This window comes from Globicephala melas, chromosome 9 (genome assembly GCF_963455315.2).
Source record: "Globicephala melas chromosome 9, mGloMel1.2, whole genome shotgun sequence".
Taxonomy (NCBI): Eukaryota; Metazoa; Chordata; class Mammalia; order Artiodactyla; family Delphinidae; genus Globicephala; species Globicephala melas.
In genome coordinates this window covers 70,813,089-70,836,641 of record NC_083322.1, presented here as the reverse complement: position 1 = coordinate 70,836,641, position 23,553 = coordinate 70,813,089, and the positions used below count along the sequence as shown (strand labels likewise).

The window sequence follows — 23,553 nt, the reverse complement described above, 5'->3', positions numbered from 1 at the left end:
ATTTTTCACAGAATTAGAACAAAAAAATTTTACAATTTGTATGGAAACACAAAAGACTGCGAATAGCCAAAGCAATCTTAAGAAAGAAAAACGGAGCTGGAGGAATCAGGCTCCCTGACTTCAGGCTATACTGCAAAGCTACAGTCATCAAGACACTATGGTTGATAGCACAAAAGAAGAAATATAGATCAATGGAACAGGATAGAAAGCCCAGAGATAAATCCACACACCTATGGTAACCTAATCTATGACAAAGGCGGCAAGAATATAGAATGGAGAAAAGACAATCTCTTCAATAAGTAGTGCTGGGAAAACTGGAGAGCTACATGTAAAAGAATGAAATTAGAACATTCCCTAACACCATACACAAAAATAAACTCAAAATGGATTACAGACCTAAATGTAAGGCCACACACTATAAAGCTCCTAGAGGAAAACATAGGCAGAACACCCTTTGACATAAATCACAGCAAGATTTTTTTGACCCACCGCCCAGAGTAATGAAAATAAAAACAAAAATAAATGGGACCTAATGAAACTTAAAAGCTTTTGCACAGCAAAGGGAACCATAAACAAGAGGAAAAGATAATCCTCAGAATGGGAGAAAATATTTGCAAATGAAGCAACTGACAAGGGATTAATCTCCAAAATATACAAACAGTTCATGCAGCTCAGTATTAAAAAAACAAACAACCTAATTAAAAAATGGGCAAAAGACCTAAATAGACATTTCTCCAAAGAAGACATACAGATGGCCAACAAACACATGAAAAGATGCGCAACATCACTAATTATTAGAGAAATACAAATCAAAATTACAACGAGATATCACCTCACACCAGTCAGAATGGCCATCCCCCCAAAATCTACAAACAATAAATGCTGGAGAGGGTATGGAGAAAAGGGAACCCTCTTACACTGTTGGTAGGAATGTAAATTGGTACAGCCACTATGGAGGACAGTATGGAGGTTCCTTAAAAAACTAAAAATAGAACTACCATATGACCCAACAATCCCACTCCTGGGCATATACCTGGAGAATAATTCAAAAGATACATGCACCCCAATGTTCACTGAAGCAATATTTACAATAGCCAGGACATGGAAGCAACCTAAATATCCATCAACAGAGGAATGGATAAAGAAGATGTGGTACATATATACAATGGAATATTACTCAGCCATAAAAAGGAACAAAATCGGGTCATGTGTAGGGACGTGGATGGACCTAGAGACTGTCATACAGAGTGAATTAAGTCAGAAAAACAAATACCATATATTAATGCATATATGTGGAATCTAGAAAAATGGTATAGATGAACTTATCTGCAAAGCAGAAATAGAGACACAGACATAGAGAACAAACATATGGATACCAAGGTGGGGAAGGGAGGTGGGAGGGATTGGGAGATTGGGATTGACAGATATACACTACTATGTATAAAACAGATAACTAATGAGAACAAACTGTATAGCACAGGGAACTCTACTCATTGTTCTGTGGTGACCTAAATGGGAAGGAAATCCAAGGAAGAGGGGATACACGTATATGTGTGGCCAATTCGCTTTGCTGTACAGTAGAAACTAACACAACATTGTAAAGCAACTATACTCCAACAAAGGATTTTTAAAAATTAATTCTGATAAATTTTGCCAGTTTCATCACTGATTTCATGGAGTGAAGAATTTTCAGAGGTTTAAACTGTTAATTTTGCTGATGTCATTGTGGCACAATGACTTCGGAATTCTACCTTGCATTACTCTCTGAAATTTATTATATTTCTATCCTAGGAGCTTACCATTTTACTCTTAGTTATGTCATAGTTCAAGAGTGTTCACAGCAGCACTGATCAAAAGAGCAAAAACCTGTAAACAACTATACTGTCCAACAGAAGAATGAATAAACAAATTATGATGTACAAGGAAAATGAATAAATCACAGCTATGTAAATAGGATAAATCCTCATAACATGATTTTAAGTTGGGGGAGAGAAATCTGAGGAATAAAACATTCAATAAGATTCCATTTTTTATAAAGATCTATGACATATGGTTAACACTATTAAAGGGAAAGGAATAATTTAAAAAATACAACAGATTAATAATTACTCCTGGGTCAAAAGATAGGAATGAGATAAGTACTGAAAGAACTTTAATAGTGTTAGCACAGTACTATTTCTTTAGTTGGATGAAGGGCTCACATCCAACCATATTATTATGATTTGTAAGTTATTAATGTAACTCATTTTTTTGTATGTATTGTTTTACAGTAATAAAAAGGAAAGAATCTAGACTATTTTAAAAAGATAGCTTTAACCCCTTTTTCTTACATATTTGTGCCACCTCTACAAGAAATTCCTTATAAAGTGTTGAAAGAGAAGAGAGAATTGTGACACTTACAGGCTTTGCCATTTATTAAACTGTGTGCAGGATCTTAAAAAGTTACTTGATGTCTCTGAGCTGGTATCCTATTGGTGGTACTTACTTTTGGTGGACACTGTGAGAATAATGACAAATTACATGTAAACTGTCCAATCTATAGTAGATACTTAATGAATGGCAGGTATTATTAGCAACATGATATCACAATATCCATTCAAACAGTAAAGAAATCCATACATTTTTCAGATAATCAGATGGGAATTTTCTTGACAAAAATTTCCAGACAACTAAAGCAATTTTTACTGTTTTATGAAATTACAGCATTGCCAAAATGGCATCAAAGGGCATTCTTATAGTAAAGCTAGATAACTGTTGAATCATTTTTTCCCCAGATATGTTGAAGCATAACTGACAAATAAAAATTATATACTTTAAGGTAACATATTTGGCACCATTTTTTGAACAAAATATTGAATATTTATAACTTGAAAAATGCTCATCTTTTAAAGATATTTCTATTTCTAGACATACTTCCTTAAATGACCTTTAGAACAATAAAACCATTTTGAGATAACTATTCTTCCAATTATAGTTTCCAATACAACAAACATGTCAGCATTTCCAGAATATTTACGTTCCCTAGTTCTAGATTCTGAGAAATAGCCAACTTGGGTATTTGTAGGTTTGAGAAATTTCCACTTGCATGGATTTTTTAAAATATCTTGTTAAAAACCTGGAAAACTTGAAAGTCCCCATAATTTCCACTGAACTCCACTGAGCATGTCCATGCTGTGCAAAAAATACACTGCTGTAGTTTGCTGCACACGCTTAGTTTAAGCATCAACATGAGACCCACTCCCTGTGCCTGGATTATACCTCTAATTCCTTTAGCCCATTAGTATCTGCAGGTGAAGAAAGGACAGAACCTGTCAAAAGTTAGGGGAACAATCATGATCAAGCTTAATATCAAGGAAAAATTCCAGGTAATGAAATTTGCCTTTGGCATTTTCCTTGTTTGGGCGCCCTTATTATCTCCTAGGTCCCCAGCCCCTAAGAGTTTGGTGACCTCCCTCCAGCTATCTCGAACCTCTCAGTTCAGCACCCCATCCAGGCCCACCCTATTTGAAATAAAGCTCTTAATTCTTCTCTAATTTCCAAGCAAAATGAGTGCAGACTCACAAAATGCAGTCTTTCAATATGTCAATGTTGTTTCAAGTTATAGATTTACTGGGAGAAAGAGGTAGAACATGCGAGAACTGAATGTAGATGCAGAAAATGATAAACAAAACACTGAAGTTTTCTTTGTTCACATCTCTTATCAGAGGATAACTTACCAGTGTCCTCAAATAAGCTTCCCTATTTTCTTCCTAGATCTGAATGAAGTGACTCCACAGCCATGAGTGTTAATGCTCCTGGCCAGCAGGTGTACCTGTCCAGTCATACTGGAGTCTGGAACAGGTAGACACTGAGTAACATTTTTGGTTAGCTAGAGGTCCCTGAACATGGCTATCTACCACAATTCTTGGCTATCTACAGTGGCATTCCCATAGGCCTCATCAAATTACTAGCAATAAAAGGATTCAGTCTCTTGGTCTGTCAGCACTAGTCCATTTGTTATGGTCCTGCCTGTCTTGGACTTTTACTTTGGGCTAACAATCAGAAAGATAAACCAGCTACACTGCCTGGAATATTCAGCAAAGGAAGGTGAAATCAGTTGTGGAATATCTACTATTTGGTACGTCATGGTGTATATAACTGATAACCAGATCCACTTCTCATTTGCAAATAGCTCAGAATGTCAAAACCAGGTACAACCTTCAACATTATCAATTCTACCCTACTGATTTTGTGGAACGAGATACTGAGGCCCAGAGATATTAAGTGATCTGCCACATGTGACACAGAATTTAAGTGGCAGAGCCTGGATCAATGTTTCTTGATTTTTATGCTGGCTCTTTTTCCCTATTCTTCTCTTTTTTAATCATACTTGCTGATTTCTCAACCAAGGGGAGGAAAAGCATTTGTATGAATCCTTCATCTTAACATAAACAGCCAATGCTAGTTAGTACAGCTGGTGGTCAGCATGTCCATACTATATATTGTTGACACTCTGTTTGTAACTGGCTATTTTAAATGACTACCTCCCAAAAAATATAATTAGGTTTTTGTTCAACACTCTTCACACATACATTTGGCAATTCTGCACTCTGTGAGGTTAATAGCAATGATGATTTTGAGTGTAACAGGTGGGCATTCTACTTGAGAAGGTTTCAGAATTACTGATTAAACTTCAACAAAATCAAAACAATTAGAAACTGAAATGCTAACAATCATTTTTGTTTTTTATTAAGTGGGTCTGTGCTGGCATAATCTTTTAAAAATTATAATATTGTGGCCTGGCTGTTATCTGTCATTTGAATTCTTCTGAAAATAAGACTTAAATACTTCTTTTAAAATGTCAATTGATTCTAGTGCTACAAGTGACACATTCAAACAGGAAGAATTATTCCTCAAGTGCTACTGGGAGAGAGCCAAAACCTCTCCATAAGGCTGATTTCTTTCTTCTTTTCAATAAATAGCTCATTATCAAAGGTAAAGACTGAGTATTAAGCACCACATTAATGGCCTAAGAAATCTCCTGAGATGAGCAATTAATATCCTAATGCTGATCGTGTCAACTTAACATGAGGTGCATATATATATATATATATATATTTAAATATAGCCCACCTTATCATAATGCTATTTCTGTAGGTTTTGACTTAAAGAGTTAGAGCAAAGACTTCTGGGGCAGACAATGTGTTGTAAAGTGCACATTCCTATCCTGCATTTTTAATCACAAGTGAAATAGTCAGGTGTAATTGAATAAAAATTCATTAGGCATAAAAAATATAATCCTAATTAGATTTTATTTTAGATGAACAAAACTCACAGTGCCTATATTGTTGGTTACAATATATTTCCCCTAAGCCCCACAATTGCTAAAAATACCAAATCAATCACTGGCCAGATTTCATTATGAAGTGTGTGAACCAGTGCATTAAAGAGCTATGTTAGCACCAACAAAGTTTATTGGGGCAACTGCATTCAAGATGCACATGGTATACCTTTAAATAGCACTGTTAAAATACCAAATAAAGTGTCAACGTCTGTCAAGTCTCTGGCTTTTATAAATTGTTTAGACTGGGAAACGTTGGGGTTTGGACATTGTTCTTTTCACATGATGTAGAAAAGAAGAGACCATAAAAAGAAAAGAACAATAAAGCGTAGTTCATTTCTGAAGTTCTTTCATGGAAAAACATACTCTGGATCATTACCCTTCTAGTCAACAATTTCCTTCTTCCTCCCAATCCTTCCCATCTGATATTTACCTTTCTCCCCACCCCCACCCCCTTCTCTCTGGGTGGTATTCTGAGCTTATACACAGTACTCAGTAATCATATGTTTTATGTCGCTTCAAAAGAGAATCCCAGGAGGGCATGACTGGTATGTATATACTGGGTATTTTTAACCTGGACCATAGCTTTACTCACCATTTCTATGCTCTTAAAAATACACCAGAGTGCCCTAACCGCAGAGTTTCCCCAAGGAGAGGAAGGCCCTGGGAGCATGATCAGCTACTACCTACCTACACACTAGTTATTATCACACCTTAGTGGCCATCTCTTTGCCCTCTTCCCTCCGCCCCTTTCCTTTTATTACCACACCACACTCCCCACAATTCCCAAACAACAACATCTCTGTTTCAGCGTCTTCTCTGGATTTCCCACACTTAATGCAATCCAGACCTCACCTTCAGCTCTCCTGAGGCCACTTTGGAAGCCAGCTCGATGACACAGCCAACAGCCATGCGTGCAGCACCGGACGAGTGCAGCTCATTCCAAATGGTGTCACTGTCCACCTGAGCAAACAGTGAGCAGAGCCCACAGAAGAGAGAGGGAGAGAAAGAGAAGGAGAAGGAGTAGATGAAAGAGGGAGGGGGGAGGAAGGGAGTTCAGGAGAGGGGAGAGAGAGAGAAAGCAAATTTGTGAGGAAGGGCTGGCACAGTAACAGCCTATGTACAATAACATTAGTCTTCCGTCTTGGCCAGCTGAAAAGGCCTTCTGCACACGGCTTTGCTTATACTTTTTCTCTACACTGACTTCTCCAATGGAAACACATTCCTGCCATGCCTCACTGCCATTCCCTGTTTAGATTTCTCATTACAAACAGCATTACATAGGCCAGATCTGGCGTAGCTACAGGCTTGCTAGAAACCAGGCCCCAGTAGTAGATAGAATAAAAGCTAAGAGCACTTAGCTATACATAAAAATCGGATTTGCAAGTGCTAGAGGGGGAAAATTCAAATACCTTTCTGGCTGCAGGTTTACGGGGAGCCAAAAACAATTATTAGGCAGGTAGCAGTAGCAGTCAGTGAGTGGGAAGGAGCAACCGCAGTTCAGGTTCTCCAACTAAATGGAGGGAGTGTGTGGTCCTCACACTTAAAATATTCTCAACACTCAACTGCAAGGAGAGATTTGACTTTCAAAGTAGAAGCTTAACATTTAGTACAGCTTGGCAGCTAGTCTTAGTGCAAACTAGTATTATTAAAATTAGATACGCCATTAAAATATATGGTTGCTCCTACACTAGAGAACATTATTATCCAAACAAAGCATGAACCAATATTTTGGATTTACCTTTATAAAATGCTGTTTACTCTTTTTTGTGCACACATTAAGAGAACATTTACAACAAGGACAAGAAAAGTGCAATAGTAGTGGTTTACAATTGTCATATATGTTACATAACTTTTTTTTTTTTTTTGGCAGTACGCGGGCCTCTCACTGCTGTGGCCTCTCCCGTTGCGGAGCACAGGCTCCGGACACACAGGCTCGGCGGCCATGGCTCACGGGCCTAGCCGCTCCACGACATGTGGGATCCTCCCGGACCGGGGCACAAACCCGCATCCCCTGCATTGGCAGGCGGACTCTCAACCATTGCGCCACCAGGGAAGCCCTATGTTACATAATTTTAATGTATAAATATGTCATAATATAAAAAAATAACAGTATCAAGCTGTAGAAGTCTATTATTTTAGGACACAGTTGGAGCACTGGGAAATGCAATAAAAAAATTTGACTGTGCAAATATCAAGACGTCTCAAATGGCTCAAAGAAGGGAACTCTGACACAAAATACAGAATTTTTTTAAAAAGAAGAACTGAAGTGAGGAGGCCTAATGACAGGGAACAAACACAATAAATAATAACTCATTCACAACGCACTAAGCAGTTTCCTAAGCATTTTCACATGCTTTTTGTCATGAGAGCCTTAACAACTTAAATTCTGTTAAGAACAATGAGTAAATACATAATAAATGAGAACACTAAATAAATAAATAGAATATTAAGATTCTCCCAACAACAGCAAAGTGGTAAAGAGAGAAGATTCTGGAATTAAACTGTCCAGGTGAAATTATGACTTCACCACTAAAAGGTGACTGACAATGGGCAATCAATTAATTAACAACTCTGTGCTTTGATTCTCTTACCAATGAAATAGCAGCTTTTTGAAGTGCCATCTGCATATGAGGTTGGGGAGGATTAAATGAGTACGTGATATGCAACTGTTAGCTACTACTATTTCAGCTATTACGCTCATTTTTGTAATGCCTAACACATAGTTGAGGCCTAAGAAGTGGTTACTGAATGAACATACTGTGGCTTAGAGAGGCTACCCAGAAGGTCTGAGGACCCTCACACAGAGCTCTGACCCTAACACATGCCTTTCTACCATACTACTGAAATAACACTTACTTTCTAAGAACATTCAGCCCATGTCATAGTCAACACCATCATGGTCAACACTATCAACTAAAAAGTAAAGGAATCATCAAATGAACCCTAGAACCTAATCATTTACCCTCTAAACTGAGACTTTTATTCTTTTACTAAACCACTGTAAGTAGTTATTTGAGCTTCATGAAGATACAGCATTCAGGAAAATGGCTGTTCAAGCTAAAAAATTAAAACCAACATTGAGGGGAATCGGGAAGATGGCGGAAGAGTAAGACGCGGAGATCACCTTCCTCCCCACAAATACATAAGAAATACATCTACACGTGGAACAACTCCTACAGAACACCTACTGATCGCTGGCAGAAGACCTCAGACCTCCCAAAAGGCAAGAAACTCCCCACGTACCTGGGTAAGGCAAAAGAAAAAAGAATAAACAGACAAAAGAATAGGGACGCGACCTGCAGCAGTGGGAGGGAGCTGTGAAAGAGGAAAAGTTTCCACACACTAGGAAGCCCCTTCGCGGGCGGAGACCGGGTGGCGGAGGGGGGTAAGCTTCGAAGCCGCGGAGGAGAGCGGAGAGCGTAGCAACAGAGGTGCGGAGGGCAAGGCAGAGAGATTCCCGCACAGAGGATCAGTGTTGCCCACCGCTCACCAGCCCGAGAGGAGGCTTGTCTGCTCACCCACCGGGATGAGCGGGGGCTGGGAGCTGAGGCTTGGGCTTCCGTGGTTGCGCAGGGAGAGGACTGGGGTTGGCGGCGTGAACACAGCCTGCAGGGGGTTAGTGCACCACGCTAGCCGGGAGGGAGTCCGGGGAAAAGTCTGTACCTGCTGAAGAGGCAAGAGACTTTTTCTTCCCTCTTTGTTTCCTGGTGCGAGGAGAGGGGATTAAGAGTGCTGCTTAAAGAAGCTCCAGAGACGGGCGCGAGTCACAGCTAAAAGCGCGGACCCCAGAGGTGGGCATGAGACACTAAGGCTGCTGCTGCCGCAACCAAGAAGCCTGTGTGCGAGCACAGGTCACTATCCACACCCCCCTTCCGTGGAGCCTGTGCAGCCCGCCACTGCCAGGTGTAAGGCCAACTGGCCCGAGGCAGGGGAACACAATCAGATTCACAGGTTGCATCAGACTGAAATTCTCCGGACCACCCAGTTCCAGAAACTGCCCTGGAGACATTCCGGACCATCCAGTTCCAGGAACTGACCTGGGGACTTTGAACCCAGCCCAGCTTTCCCGCCTTTCGAGGGGCGGGACCAACGGTCCCCCAGGATACCCGAAAAGACCACCAAATAAGGAATACCCTGCGCCCTCCCAGATTCACCACACCCCTTTCCCTTCTTCCCCTATAAAATCTTGCCCAACCCTCACCCGGGTGCGACTTCTCTGGCCCCTTTCTCTCGGACCACTGAACCTCGCCCGGGAGCGCTCCCTAATAAAGCTCACTTAAAGCTTTCCTCTGTTTCGCGGTGCCATTTGTTAAGACCCGACCTTACACCAGGGTCCCGGGATCGAGGGACAACTTCCCCGGGAGAACGCACGGCACGCCTCAGGCTGGTTCAATGTCCCGCTGGCCTCTGCCGCTGCAGGCTCGCCCCACATCGTGCTCCTCCCTACCCCCGGCCTGAGTGAGCCACAGCTGCATCAGCAGCTCCTTTAACCCCGTCCTGTCTGAGCAAAGAACAGACGCCCTGCAGCGACCTACACGCAGGGGAGCTGTGCTAAGAAGAGAAAGGGAAATCTCCCAGTAGCCTCAGAAGCAGCGGATTAAAGCTCCACAATCAACTTGATGTACCCTGCATCTGTGGAATACCTGAGTAGACAACGAATCATCCCAAATTGAGGAGGTGGACTTTGAGAGCAAGATTTATCATTTTTTCCCCTTTTCCTCTTTTTGTGAGTGTGTATGTGTGTGCTTCTGTGTGAGATTTTGTCTGTATAGCTTTGCTTTCACCATTTGTCCTAGGGTTCTATCCGTCCGTTTTTTTTCTTTAAAAAAATTTTTTTCTTAATAATTATTTTTTATTTTAATAACTTTATTTTATCTTACTTTATTTTATTTTATCCTTTCTTTCTTTCTTTCCTCCCTCCCTTTTCTTTTTCTTCCTTCCTTCCTTCATTTCTTTCTTTCTCTCCTCCCTCCCTCTTTCTTTCTTCCTTTTTCTTCCTTCCTTCCTTCTTTCCTTCCTTTCTTTCCTTCCTTCCTTCCTTCCTTTCTACTTTTTCTCCGTTTTATTCTGAGCCGTGTGGATGAAAGGCTCTTGGTGCTGCAGCCAGAAATCAGTGCTGTGCCTCTGAGGTGAGAGAGGCAACTTCAGGACACTGGTCCACAAGAGACCTCCCAGCTCCACATAATAGAAAACAGCGAAAATCTCCCAGATATCTCCATCTCAACACCAGCACCCAGATTCACTAAATGACCAGCAAGCTACAGTGCTGGACACCCTATGCCAAACAACTAGCAAGACACAAACACAACCCTACTCATTAGCAGAGAGGTGTCCTAAAATCATAGTAAATCCACAGACACCCCAAAACACACCAATAGACGTGGACCTGCCCACCAGAAAGACAAGATCCAGCCTCATCCACCAGAACACAGGCACTAGTCCCCTCCACCAGGAAACCTACACAACCTATTGAACCAACTTTAGCCACTGGGGACAGACACTAAAAACAACGGGAACTATGAACCTGCAGCCTGCAAAAAGGAGACACCAAACACAGTACGATAAGCAAAATGAGAAGACAGAAAAACACACAGCAGATGAAGGAGCAAGATAAAAACCCACCAGACCTAACAAATGAAGAGGAAATAGGCAGTCTACCCGAAAAAGAATTCAGAATAATGATAGTAAAGATGATCCAAAATCTTGGAAATAGAATACAGAAAATGCAAGAAACATTTAACAAGGACCTAGAAGAACTAAAGATGAAACAAACAATGATGAACAACACAATAAATGAAATTAAAAATACTCTAGATGAGATCAATAGCAGAATAACTGAGGCAGAAGAATGGATAAGTGACCTGGAAGATAAAATAGTGGAAATAACTAATAAAGAGCAGAATAAACAAAAAAGAATGAAAAGAACTGAGGACAGTCTCAGAGATCTCTGGGACAACATTAAACGCACCAACATTCGAATTATAGGGGTTCCAGAAGAAGAGGAGAAAAAGAAAGGGACTGAGAAAGTATTTGAAGAGATTATAGTTGAAAACTTCCCTAATATGGGAAAGGAAACAGTTAATCAAGTCCAGGAAGCACATAGAGTTCCATACAGGATAAATCCAAGGAGAAACACACCAAGACACATATTAATCAAACTGTCAAAAATTAAATACAAAGAAAAAATATTAAAAGCAGCAAGGGAAAAACAACAAATAACACACAAGGGAATCCCCAGAAGGTTAACAGCTGATCTTTCAGCAGAAACTCTGCAAGCCAGAAGGGACTGGCAGGACATATTTAAAGTGATGAAGGAGAAAAACCTACAACCAAGATTACTCTACCCAGCAAGGATCTCATTCAGATTTGATGGAGAAATCAAAACCTTTACAGACAAGCAAAAGCTGAGAGAGTTCAGCACCACCAAACCAGCTTTACAACAAATGCTAAAGGAACTTCTCTAGGTAAGAAACACAAGAGAAGGAAAAGACCTACAATAACAAACCCAAAACAATTAAGAGAATGGGAATAGGAACATATATATCGATAATTACCTTAAATGTAAATGGATTAGATGCTCCCACCAAAAGACACAGACTGGCTGAATGGATACAGAAACAAGACCCATATATATGCTGTCTACAAGATACCCACTTCAGACCTAGAGACACATACAGACTGAAAGTAAGGGAATGGAAAAAGATATTCCATGCAAATGGAAACCAAAAGAAAGCTGGAGTGGCAATTCTCATATCAGACAAAATAGACTTTAACATAAAGAGTATGAGAAGAGACGAAGAAGGACACTACATAATGATCAAGGGATCGATGCAAGAAGAAGATGTAACAATTGTAAATATTTATGCACCCAACACAGGAGCACCTCAATACATAAGGCAAACACTAATAGCCACAAAAGAGGAAATCGAGAGTAACACATTCATAGTAGGGGACCTTAACACCCCACTTTCACCAATGGACAGATCATCCAAAATGAAAATAAATAAGGAAACACAGGCTTTAAATGATATATTAAACAAGATGGATTTAATTGATACTTATAGGACATTCCATCCAAAAACAACAGAATACACATTTTTCTCAAGTGCTCATGGAACATTCTCCAGGATAGAACATATCTTGGGTCACAAATCAAGCCTTGGTAAGTTTAAGAAAATTGAAATTGTATCAAGTATCTTTTCCGACCACAATGCTATGAGACTAGACATCAATTACAGGAAAAGATCTGTAAAAAATACAAACACATGGAGACTAAACAATACACTACTTAATAACCAAGTGATCACTGAAGAAATCAAAGAGGAAATCAAAAGATACCTAGAAACAAATGACAATGGAGACACGATGATGCAAAACCTATGGGATGCAGCAAAAGCAGTTCTAAGAGGGAAGTTTATAGCAATACAATCCTACCTTAAGAAACAGGAAACATCTCAAATAAACAACCTAATCTTGCACCTAATTAGAGAAAGAAGAACAAAAAAACCCCCAAAGTTAGCAAAAGGAAAGAAATCATAAAGATCATATCAGAAATAAATGAAAAAGAAGTGAAGGAAATGATAGCAAAGATCAATCAAACTAAAAGCTGGTTCTTTGAGAAGATAAACAAAATTGATAAACCATTAGCCAGACTCATCAAGAAAAAAAGGGAGAAGACTCAAATCAATAGAATTAGAAATGAAAAAGGAGAAGTAATAACTAACACTGCAGAAATACAAAAGATCATGAGAGATTACTACAAGCAACTCTATGCCAATAAAATGGACAACCTGGAAAAAATGGACAAATTCTTAGAAATGCACAACATGCCAAGACTGAATCAGGAAGACATAGAAAATATGAACAGACCAATCACAAGCACTGAAATTGAGACTGTGATTAAAAATCTTCCAATAAACAAAAGCCCAGGACCAGATGGCTTCACAGGCAAATTCTATCAAACATTTAGAGAAGAGCTAACACCTATCCTTCTCAAACTCTTCCAAAATATAGCAGAGGGAGGAAGACTCCCAAACTCATTCTATGAGGCCACCATCACCCTGATACCAAAACCAGACAAGGATGTCACCAACAAAGAAAACTACAGGCCAATATCACTGATGAACATAGATGCAAAACCCTCAACAAAATACTAGCAAACAGAATCCAACAGCACATTAAAAGGATCATACACCATGATCAAGTGGGGTTTATTCCAGGAATGCAAGGATTCTTCAATATATGCAAATCAATCAATGTGATACACCATATTAACAAACTGAAGGAGAAAAACCATATGATCATCTCAATAGATGCAGAAAAAGCTTTCGACAAAATTCAACACACATTTATGATAAAAACCCTCCAGATAGTAGGCATAGAGGGAACTTTCCTCAACATAATAAAGGCCATATATAACAAATCCACAGCCAACATCGTCCTCAGTGGTGAAAAACTGAAACCATTTCCACTAAGATCAGGAACAAGACAATGTTACCCACTCTCACCACTCTTAGTTAACATAGTTTTGGAAGTTTTAGCCACAGCAATCAAGGAAGAAAAGGAAATAAAAGGAATCCAAATCGGAAAAGAACAAGTAAAGCTGTCACTGTTTGCAGATGACATGATAGTATACACAGAGAATCCTAAAGATGCTACCAGAAAAGTACTAAATGTAATCAATGAATTTGGTAAAGTAGCAGGATACAAAATTAATGCACAGAAATCTCTGGCATTCCTATACACTAATGACGAAAAATCTGAAAGTGAAACCAAGAAAACTCTGCCATTTACCATTGCAACAAAAAGAAAAAAATATCTAGGAATAAACCTACCTAAGGAGACAAAAGACCTGTATGCAGAAAATTATAAGACACTGATGAAAGAAATTAAAGATGATACAAATACATGGAGAGATACACCGTGTTCTTGGATTGGAAGAATCAACATTGTGAAAATGACTCTACTACCCAAAGCAATCTACAGATTCAATGCAATCCCTATCAAACTACCACTGGCATTTTTCACAGAACTAGAACAAAAAATTTCACAATTTGTATGGAAACACAAAAGACCCCGAATAGCCAAAGCAATCCTGAGGCTCCCTGACTTCAGACTATACTACAAAGCTACAGTAATCAAGACAGTATGGTATTGGCACAAAAACAGAAATATAGATCAATGAAACAGGATAGAAAGCCCAGAGATAAACCCACACCCATATGGTCACCTTATCTTTGATAAAGGAGGCAGGAATGTATAGTGGAGAAAGGATAGCCTCTTCAATAAGTGGTGCTGGGAAAACTGGACATGTACTTGTAAAAGTATAAGATTAGATCACTCCCTAACACCATACACAAAAATAAGCTCAAAATGGATTAAATACCTAAATGTAAGGCCAGAAACTATCAAACTCTTAGAGGAAAACATAGGCAGAACACTCTATGGCATAAATCACAGCAAGGTCCTTTTTGACCTAATGAAACTTCAAAGCTTTTGTACAGCAAAGAAAACCATAAACAAGACCAAAAGACAAACCTCAGAATGGGAGATAATATTTGCAAATGAAGCAACTGACAAAGGATTAATCTCCAAAATTTACAAGCAGCTCATGCAGCTCAATAACAGCAAAACAACCCAATCCAAAAATGGGCAGAAGACCTACACAGACATTTCTCCAAAGAAGATATACAGACTGCCAACAAATACATGAAAGAATGCTCAACATCATTAATCATTAGAGAAATGCAAATCAAAACTACAATGAGATATCATCTCACACCAGTCAGAATGGCCATCATCAAAAAATCTAGAAACAAAAAATGCTGTAGAGGGTGTGGAGGAAAGGGAACACTCTTGCACTGCTGGTGGGAATGTGAATTGATAGAGCCAATCTGGAGAACAGTATGGAGGTTCCTTAAAAAACTACAAACAGAACTACCATATGACCCAGCAATCCCATTACTGGGCATATTCCCTGAGAAAACCATAATTCAAAACACACATGTACCAAAATGTTCATTGCAGCTCTATTTACAATAGCCAGGAGATGGAAACAACCTAAGTGTCCATCATCGGATGAATGGATAAAGAAGATGTGGCACATATATACAATGGAATATTACTCAGCCATAAAAAGAAACGAAATTGAGCTATTTGTAATGAGGTGGATGGACCTAGAGCCTGTCATACAGAGTGAAGTAAGTCAGAAAGAGAAAGACAAATACCATATGCTAACACATATATATGGAATTTAAGAAAAAAAGAATGTCATGAAGAACCTAGGGGTAAGACGGGAACAAAAACACAGACCTACTAGAGAATGGACTTGAGGATATGGGGTGGGGGAAGGGTAAGCTGTGACAAAGTGAGAGAGTGGCATGGACATATATACACTACCAAACGTAAAATAGATAACTAGTGGGAAGCAGCCGCATAGCACAGGGTGATCAGCTCCATGCTTTGTGACCACCTAGAGGGGTGGGATAGGGCGGGTGGGAGGGAGGGAGACGCAAAAGGGAAGAGAAATGGGAATATATGTATAACTGATTCACTTTGTTATAAAGCAGAAACTAACACACCACTGTAAAGCAATTATACTCCAATAAAGATGTAAAAAAACAACAAAAAACCCCAACATTTACATTGTGTTGGATACTTTTAAACCAATTTTCAACCATTACATAGCTACAGGTGCCATAGAAAGTCCTCATTCTTCAGATTTAAAATTACTGGGGGAGCAAGCAAACATAAAACAAATCAATAAACCCCAAAAGAAAACTAGAAGCTGGTTCTTTGAGAAGAAAAACAAAACTGATAAACCTTTAGATAGACTCATCAAGACAAGGGAGAGAACTCAAATCAATAAAATTAGAAATGAAAACAGAGAAGTTACAACTGACATCACAGAAATACAAAGCATCATAAGACACTAGTACAGACAACTATACACCAATAAAATGGACAACCTAGAAGAAATGCACAAATTCTTAGAAAGGTACAACCTTCCAAGACTGAACCAGGAGGAAATAGACAATATGAAAAGACCAATCACGAGTACTGAAATTGAAACTATGATTTTAAAACTACCAACAAACAGAAGTCCAGGACCAGATGACCTCGCAGTAGAATTCTAACAAACATTTAGAGAAGAGTTAACACCTATCCTCCTGACACTCTTCCCAAAAAATTGCAGAGGATAGAACACTGCCAACCTCATTCTACAAGGCCACCATCACCCGGATACCAAAACCATACAAAGATATCACAAAAAAAACTACAGGCCAATTATCTCTGATGAACATAGATGTTAAAAATCCTCAACAAATTACTAGCAAACAGAATCCAACACATTAAAAAGATAATAAATCACGATAAAGTGGGATTTATCGCAGGGATGCAAGGATTCTTCCACATATGCAAATCAATCAATGTGATACACCACATTAACAAACTGAAGAATAAAAACAATACGGTCATCTCAACAGATGCAAAAAAAGCTTTTGACAAAATTCAACACTCATTTATGATAAAAACTCTCCAGAAAGTGGGATTAGAGGGAACCTACCTCAACATAATAAAGGCCATATATGAAAAACACACAGCAAATAACATTCTCAATAGTGAAAAACTGAAAGCATTTCCTCTAAGACCAAGAATAAGACAAGGATGTCCACCCTCACCACTATTATTCAACATAGATTTGGAAGTCCTAGCTATGGCACAGAGAAGAAGAAATAAAAGGAATCCAAATTGGAAAAGAAGTAAAACTGTCACTGTTTGCAGATGACATGATACTATACATAGAAAATCCTAAAGATGTTACCAGAAAGCTACTAGAGCTCATCACTGAATTTGGTAAAGTTGCAGGATACAAAATTAATACACAAAAATCTCTTGCATTCCTACACACTGACAATGAAAGATCAGAAAGAGAAAACAAGGAAACAATCCCAGTTACCATTACATCAAAGAGAATAAAATACCTAGGAATAAACCTATCTAAGGAGAAAGAAGACCTGTACTCAGTAAACTATAAGACTCTGATGAAAGAAATAAAAGATGACACAGATGGAAAGATATACCATATTCTTGGATTGGAAGAATCAATATTGTCAAAATGACTAAACTACTCAAAGCAATCTACAGATTCAATGTAATCTGTATCAAATTACCAATGGCATTTTCCACAGAATTGGAACAAAAAATTTTACATTTGTATGGAAACACAAAAGACCCTGATAGCTAAAGCAATCTTGAGAAAGAAAAATGGAGCCGGAGGCATCAGGCTCCCTGACTTCAGGCTATACTACAAAGCTATGGTCATCAGAACAGTTTGGTACTGGCACAAAACAGAAATATAGATCAGTGGAACAGGATAGAAAGCCCAGAGATAAACCCACACACCTATGGTCACCTAATCTATACAAAGGAGGCAAGAATATACAATGGAGAAAAGACAATCTCTTCAGTAAGTGGTGCTGGGAAAACTGGACAGTGACATGTAAAAGAATGAAATGAGAACACTCCCTAACACCATATACAAAAATAAACTCAAAATGGATTAATAACCTAAATGTAAGGCCAGACACTATAATACTCTTAGAGGAAAACATAGGCAGAACAGTGTTTCACGTAAATTTCAGCAAAATCTTTTTTGATCCACCCCCAGAAGTAATGAAAATAAAAATAAACAAATTTTATTGTGGCCTTAGGGTAAGGTGGGAAGAAGTGAGAGAGTGGCACGGACATATATACACTACTAAATGTAAAACAGATAGCTAGTGGGAAGCAGCTGCAGAGCACAGGGAGATTAGCTCAGTGCTTTGTGATAACCTAGAGGGGTGCAATGGGGAGGGTGGGAGGGAGGCTCAAGAGGGAGGAGATATGGGGATATATGTATACATATAGCTGATTCACTTTGTTGTACAGCAGAAACTAACACAACATTGTAAAGCAATCATAATCCAATAAAGATGTAAAAAAAAAATAAGGATATGGTTACTGATTAGTGCCAGGCACAGAGATGCTCAATGGATGCTTGAAGTTTTGACCACATCCAAAATTTAGGCTTATCCCTAAACAGGTCCTATTTCGGAATCTATGGGATTTATCATTCATTTATTTGCTTGTATTTAAACATAAAAAAAATTTCTCTAAATACTACTTTAACCTATATTTTATGTACATTTAACTTATAACTAAGTAGTAATAGTGGTAAGTTTTGTAGGTATAATCTATTCATAAATGAGTAATTGTATTTAATTCTGAAGGTATGAACAAGGTTTTCTTAGCTTGAGCTGCCACAACAAAATACATACACTGGGTGGCTTAAACAACAGAAATTTATTTCTTACAGTTCTGGAGGCTAGAAAACCAAGATAAAGGTGCCAGCAAATCTAATGTCTGTTTTATTTCTCTTCCCAGCTTGCAGATGGTTGCCTTCTCACTATGTCCTGACATGGCCTTTCCTCAGTGAGTGCACATGGAGAGAGACTGATTTCTCTCTCCTTCTTCTTAGGATGCCACCAACCCTACTGAATTAGAACCCCACACTTACGACCTCATTTAACCTTAATAGCCTCCTAAAAGCCCTATCAAATTCAATCACTTAAGGGTTAGGGCTTCAACATATTCATTTTGGGGGGACACAATTCAGCCTATAACAGGGTTACACCCCCAAAGCTTGTTTATAAGTCAATTTATAAGCATATTTCCCTAAGACATTGTGTTCCAAGTCATGTTTCAGGGACATCAGCTGCCAAAATTAGCTACCAAAACCTATCCACATGTATTTGGCATATTCTAGTTTAATAAGAGTTCTAAGGGTAAAAAAGGATGCATGACTCATGAACTCTCCCTACATAATCCCTGCCATTAGAAGAGATGTCCAAATACACTTCCTGTCATTCTCAATGGCAAAAAGTTATTTCTTCTCCCCCTATGTCCCTCTTATTGGTTGGAGAGATTGCCAAAAACCTTTCCCTGTATTTGTGATAGTGTCAAGAAGATCTCCTTCATACGAGAGCTGATTTCAACTGTACAAGACTTCATGACAGTAGGAAAAAACTCTAGGTAAGAAAGGATGGTTGAATCCATCAAATGACGGTGGTTCCTGGCATGGAATGGGATATTGAGTGGCTGGACAGGAAAGGAAAAGAACAAGAAAAACTCACCTCAGGTGGATATACATAAACAGGATTAAGGAGCTGAGCTGGTAGTACAATAATTGTGGAAGTAGAGACCAGAAGACAGGTGCTCTAGAATTTGGAAGTTGAAGGTAGAGCTATTAGAAAAGTGGCATAGAGTTGGCTCTGGACACGTAAAATAATGTAAATTATAATAGATTAGGCCAGGAAAGGGGAAAGAAATGGCAGTGGAGCAGAAAGCAATCCTTCTGACCACACTAGTTGGTTACTAAGATCTAGCTAAAGTTCTTAAGTGATGCAAGGTAAATTTTTAAAACCAGAACTATTATAATCTGAAAAAAATCAAAGTGTTTTATCTTTGTTTTTTCCATGCACCACATTTACTTCCCCTTGGTCTGCCCACCAATTCATTCTTCTGCCTGACATGTATGTGTGTGTGCATGTACAAATTCACATACACACACACACACATACATGTGCATTATTTTTTTAAATTTAACTTTTTTTTATACAGCACATTCTTAGTAGCTCTTTTATACTTATTACATGTGCATTATTATGGGCCAGTGGTACATGAGATCAAAAGGAGATTCAGATTGATATAAAAGAAATATAAAGAAACTGACATTCAAAACAAAGATTTTTCATAAATACACATGAAAATCCAGATTTTGTGGTAAAAGAAGATTTTTTTTCCAAACTCCTTTACATATTAAAAACTAAGCTTGGTGCTCTCAGATTATAATCCTATGTTAGTGATAGCATCAAGACAATGCTATCACTACTTCTCTGAATGATAGTTCAGAGAAGAGACTCTTTCTACCTATGACACCCAGGCAGAGGGCTTGCTGACCTAGGCTACAGATAGGATATGATGACAGGAAGAAAAAGCTGGAAGCCATCCTTTATGGTGATGAGATATTGGAGAAAGGCAAACTGAAGAGTTGTGACAGAAGCAGGGGAGGTAAAGAATGATAAGTGAGCACATCTCAGAGAGAGGAGAATGTGTTAGGTAAATTGACAAGATAATAAGCAAATCTTTGGTGTCATTTACACTTAGGACTTTTGCAGTCCATGTCTACACCAAAGTGTGGGCACCACATTAAAAAGGCTAGGGAGTAGTGTGAAAAGTAAATGGAAGTTCAGACTGAAGCATTCCTAAGATGCTCTTGGGTCCTGTGTGGTAGCAATGGAAGCCTCAAGTTCCCACAGTCTTCCAAGTGTATGCTATGGGAGAGCCCCTGAAATGGAGTAACTATGGTTGGAGTCAAATGAAGTCCACAGCAGAAGCTCAGGAAGATCCCAGCGCAGGGAGAGCCGAGGTGAGGCTGTTGGAGCCTGCAAACCCCACCAAGCTCCATTTCGCAGTGAAATTGGAAACCAGGAGAAATTCAGCTGCTGACCTCAGTTTTAAATGCTGAGAAATCAGCACCAATCAGGTAGATTAATGAGGTTGCCACGGAAACCGGAATATTCAGAGGACCGTGAGTATCCAAGGACCCCATCAGGTCTCTCTCTTTCCCTCAGACACCCAAACGCCATCTCGAGAGAGGAAGCTGACAGACAGTGCAATTACCTAAAGAGACTGTGTCTAATAATAAGTTGATCATGAAAAGACAGAATTTTAAAACTAAAAGGAGGCTATTCAAACTTAAAGAGACTGATATATTATTAATTGTGGAGAAGATCAGCATAATTAGGAGAAAAAAGAAAGAGCCTATTTATCACATATATGAGTAAGCATGGATCATTCTGCGTCCCATTTTCAAGGTCAGGAATGTACTCTGTTGGATGACAGGGAAAAGAGTCTAGCCAGGATCCTGGACAGAATTCTCCAAGGATATGCTGCATACATGGTTGGTGGTGTATAATAGTATTTTAGAATTAACGTAGCAATATGCAACTTATTGCCCCCCTCAGAATTCACCTGGAATGTGCACCAAGCTTTTCCTTATGTACTATTCTAAAAAACAATATGCTTTCAACTTTCAAATATTTCTGACAATGTAACTAGTGTACAAAACATGAAGGCAGCTTTAGCAGTCTGCTGAGTAACTGTCCACAGAGGTCTTATTTTACTGCCAGAGTTAAAATCTTTCAATCTGGAAACAGTTCCCCAACAGTTCAAATCACTTTATAAATATGTAGGAGGGTCTGGACCTAACATGTGTCCAAAACTGAGGTTCAGAAACATTAGTTTCTGAAGATGTCCCACAAAAAGTCTTTCTGTGTGAGAAACTGAGCAAATGTGGTGAGATAAGGTGGTAATATGCTTTAGGGTAGAGAATCATACAAGCTTGGCCCATAAGGAAGATTAGTTAAAAGAGGAAGAGACACAATTCTGCAGACAGTACAGAATCCGGCACTGAGATCCTCCTGCCTCTTACTCCCAGCCACTCATGTCTATTTAGCAGGATAGAAAAGGGTAAAGTGATAGAGAAAGCTGTAAGGAAAAACTGAAATAGGCAATACATTTTAAATTCTGTTAAAAGAAAATGAGATTGGGGCTTCCCTGGTGGCGCAGTGGTTGGGAGTCTGCCTGCCGATGCATGGGACGCGGGTTCGTGCCGCCGTCCGGGAATATCCCACATGCCGCGGAGCGGCTGGGCCCATGAGCCATGGCCACTGAGCCTGCGCGTCCGGAGCCTGTGCTCCACAACGGGAGAGGCCACAGCAGTGACAGGCCTGTGTACCGAAAAAAAAAAAAAATGAGATTGAAGTAAAACACTTTCGTATCAACTTGGAAAATTATAATGTTAAAAGAGGGTAATATACACATTCTCCACTTCATTATGGACCTCAGAAAATCCAGAGCAACTAGCAATGTGAAAACCTCGGAATAATCAGCAGAGGCCAACAGACCTCACTGATTAAAAAAAAAAAAAGAAAGAAAAGAAAAGAACAGGATATGGGGGGGAAATCAGCAATTCAGAAGTAGACAATGATTATTCATATTAGCCATTTCTGAAGCTCCTAAAATAATTAGGAAGGTGCTCTCTCTAAGGAGACACGTAGGAAGTGTAGTAGGAGGGAGAGTAAGGGCCAATAATGCACTAGTTACACACCTCTTTATAAAGATGTAGCCACTAGATAACACTCTACACATCTGAAAGAAGAACATCATGTTGTAACCTCTCTCAGTAGTAGTGAAGAAGGATGAGGGGTGATAAGAAGGACTGCTGACTCAAACATGACTTACAGAATAGGAATGGTAGAAATGTGATCTCATTCACTTGAAGTCAAAGCAGAACGCAATTCAGGAAATATACAGAGAAAGCAATAGAAAACTAATATGGACATTTCTCGTTTTCAGTTTTATTATTCTTATTTATTCCCTTACTCTATAAAGTTCTGGTCTTTATTATTTATAAAAAATAATGACCACAATAATAAGAGTTGTCATCTCATAGAGTACTTATTACGATCTAGCCACTGTGCAAAGCTCTTTGCCTGTTAACTCATACAGTCCTCACAACAACTACTGACATAGATGCTATTATTAAGCAGTTTTGTATGTGAAATTCAGAGAGGTTATTCAGCTAGTAATTAGTGGAGCAGAAATGAGAAGCCAGAAAAAAAGAGGATAAGCTCTTAACTCATATTGATTTTTATGCTAGTCAAATCAAAATCTAAAAACTAAATAAATAAGTTAAAAAAAACAAATATATTTGTAGAATTAAAAGATTTTCCTAATGAAATGAATCAGCTAAGACCTACATGAATGTTTTATCTTTAAAGGTATTGAACTTCTGTCATGTAAAGTTGCTAAAATATTCAAGAAATTTAAATACCCCAGTTGTATCTGGAATAGCTGGGCTTTTCCTGAATGTTGTGATTTGCTTGCCATTTTTCTGAAGCAGTGTCCCAATGGGGATGGTTTTGCCCCCCATGGGCCATTTGGTGGTTTCTGGAGACATTTTTGGTTGTCAAAAATGAGGGGGCAGGTGTGCTTCTGGTGTCTATTGGGTAGAAATCAGGAATTCTGCTAAACATCTTATAGTGCAACAGGACAGTACAACAAAGAATTATCTGGCCAAAATGTCAATAATGCCAAAGTTGGGAAATCCTGCCCTAGAAACATTG

At 38.9% G+C, this 23,553-nt stretch overlaps 1 protein-coding gene across 1 annotated transcript in view; it reads right to left on the bottom strand.

Moving 5' to 3' along the window:
* HDAC9 (histone deacetylase 9) overlaps positions 1–23,553 on the bottom strand; it is an 812,002-nt gene that overhangs the window by 247,439 nt on the left and 541,010 nt on the right. The window contains exon 18 of the mRNA XM_060304692.2: positions 6,176–6,283. Within this exon, the coding sequence (XP_060160675.1) occupies positions 6,176–6,283 (108 nt within the window). The remainder of the gene's footprint in view (positions 1–6,175; positions 6,284–23,553) is intronic.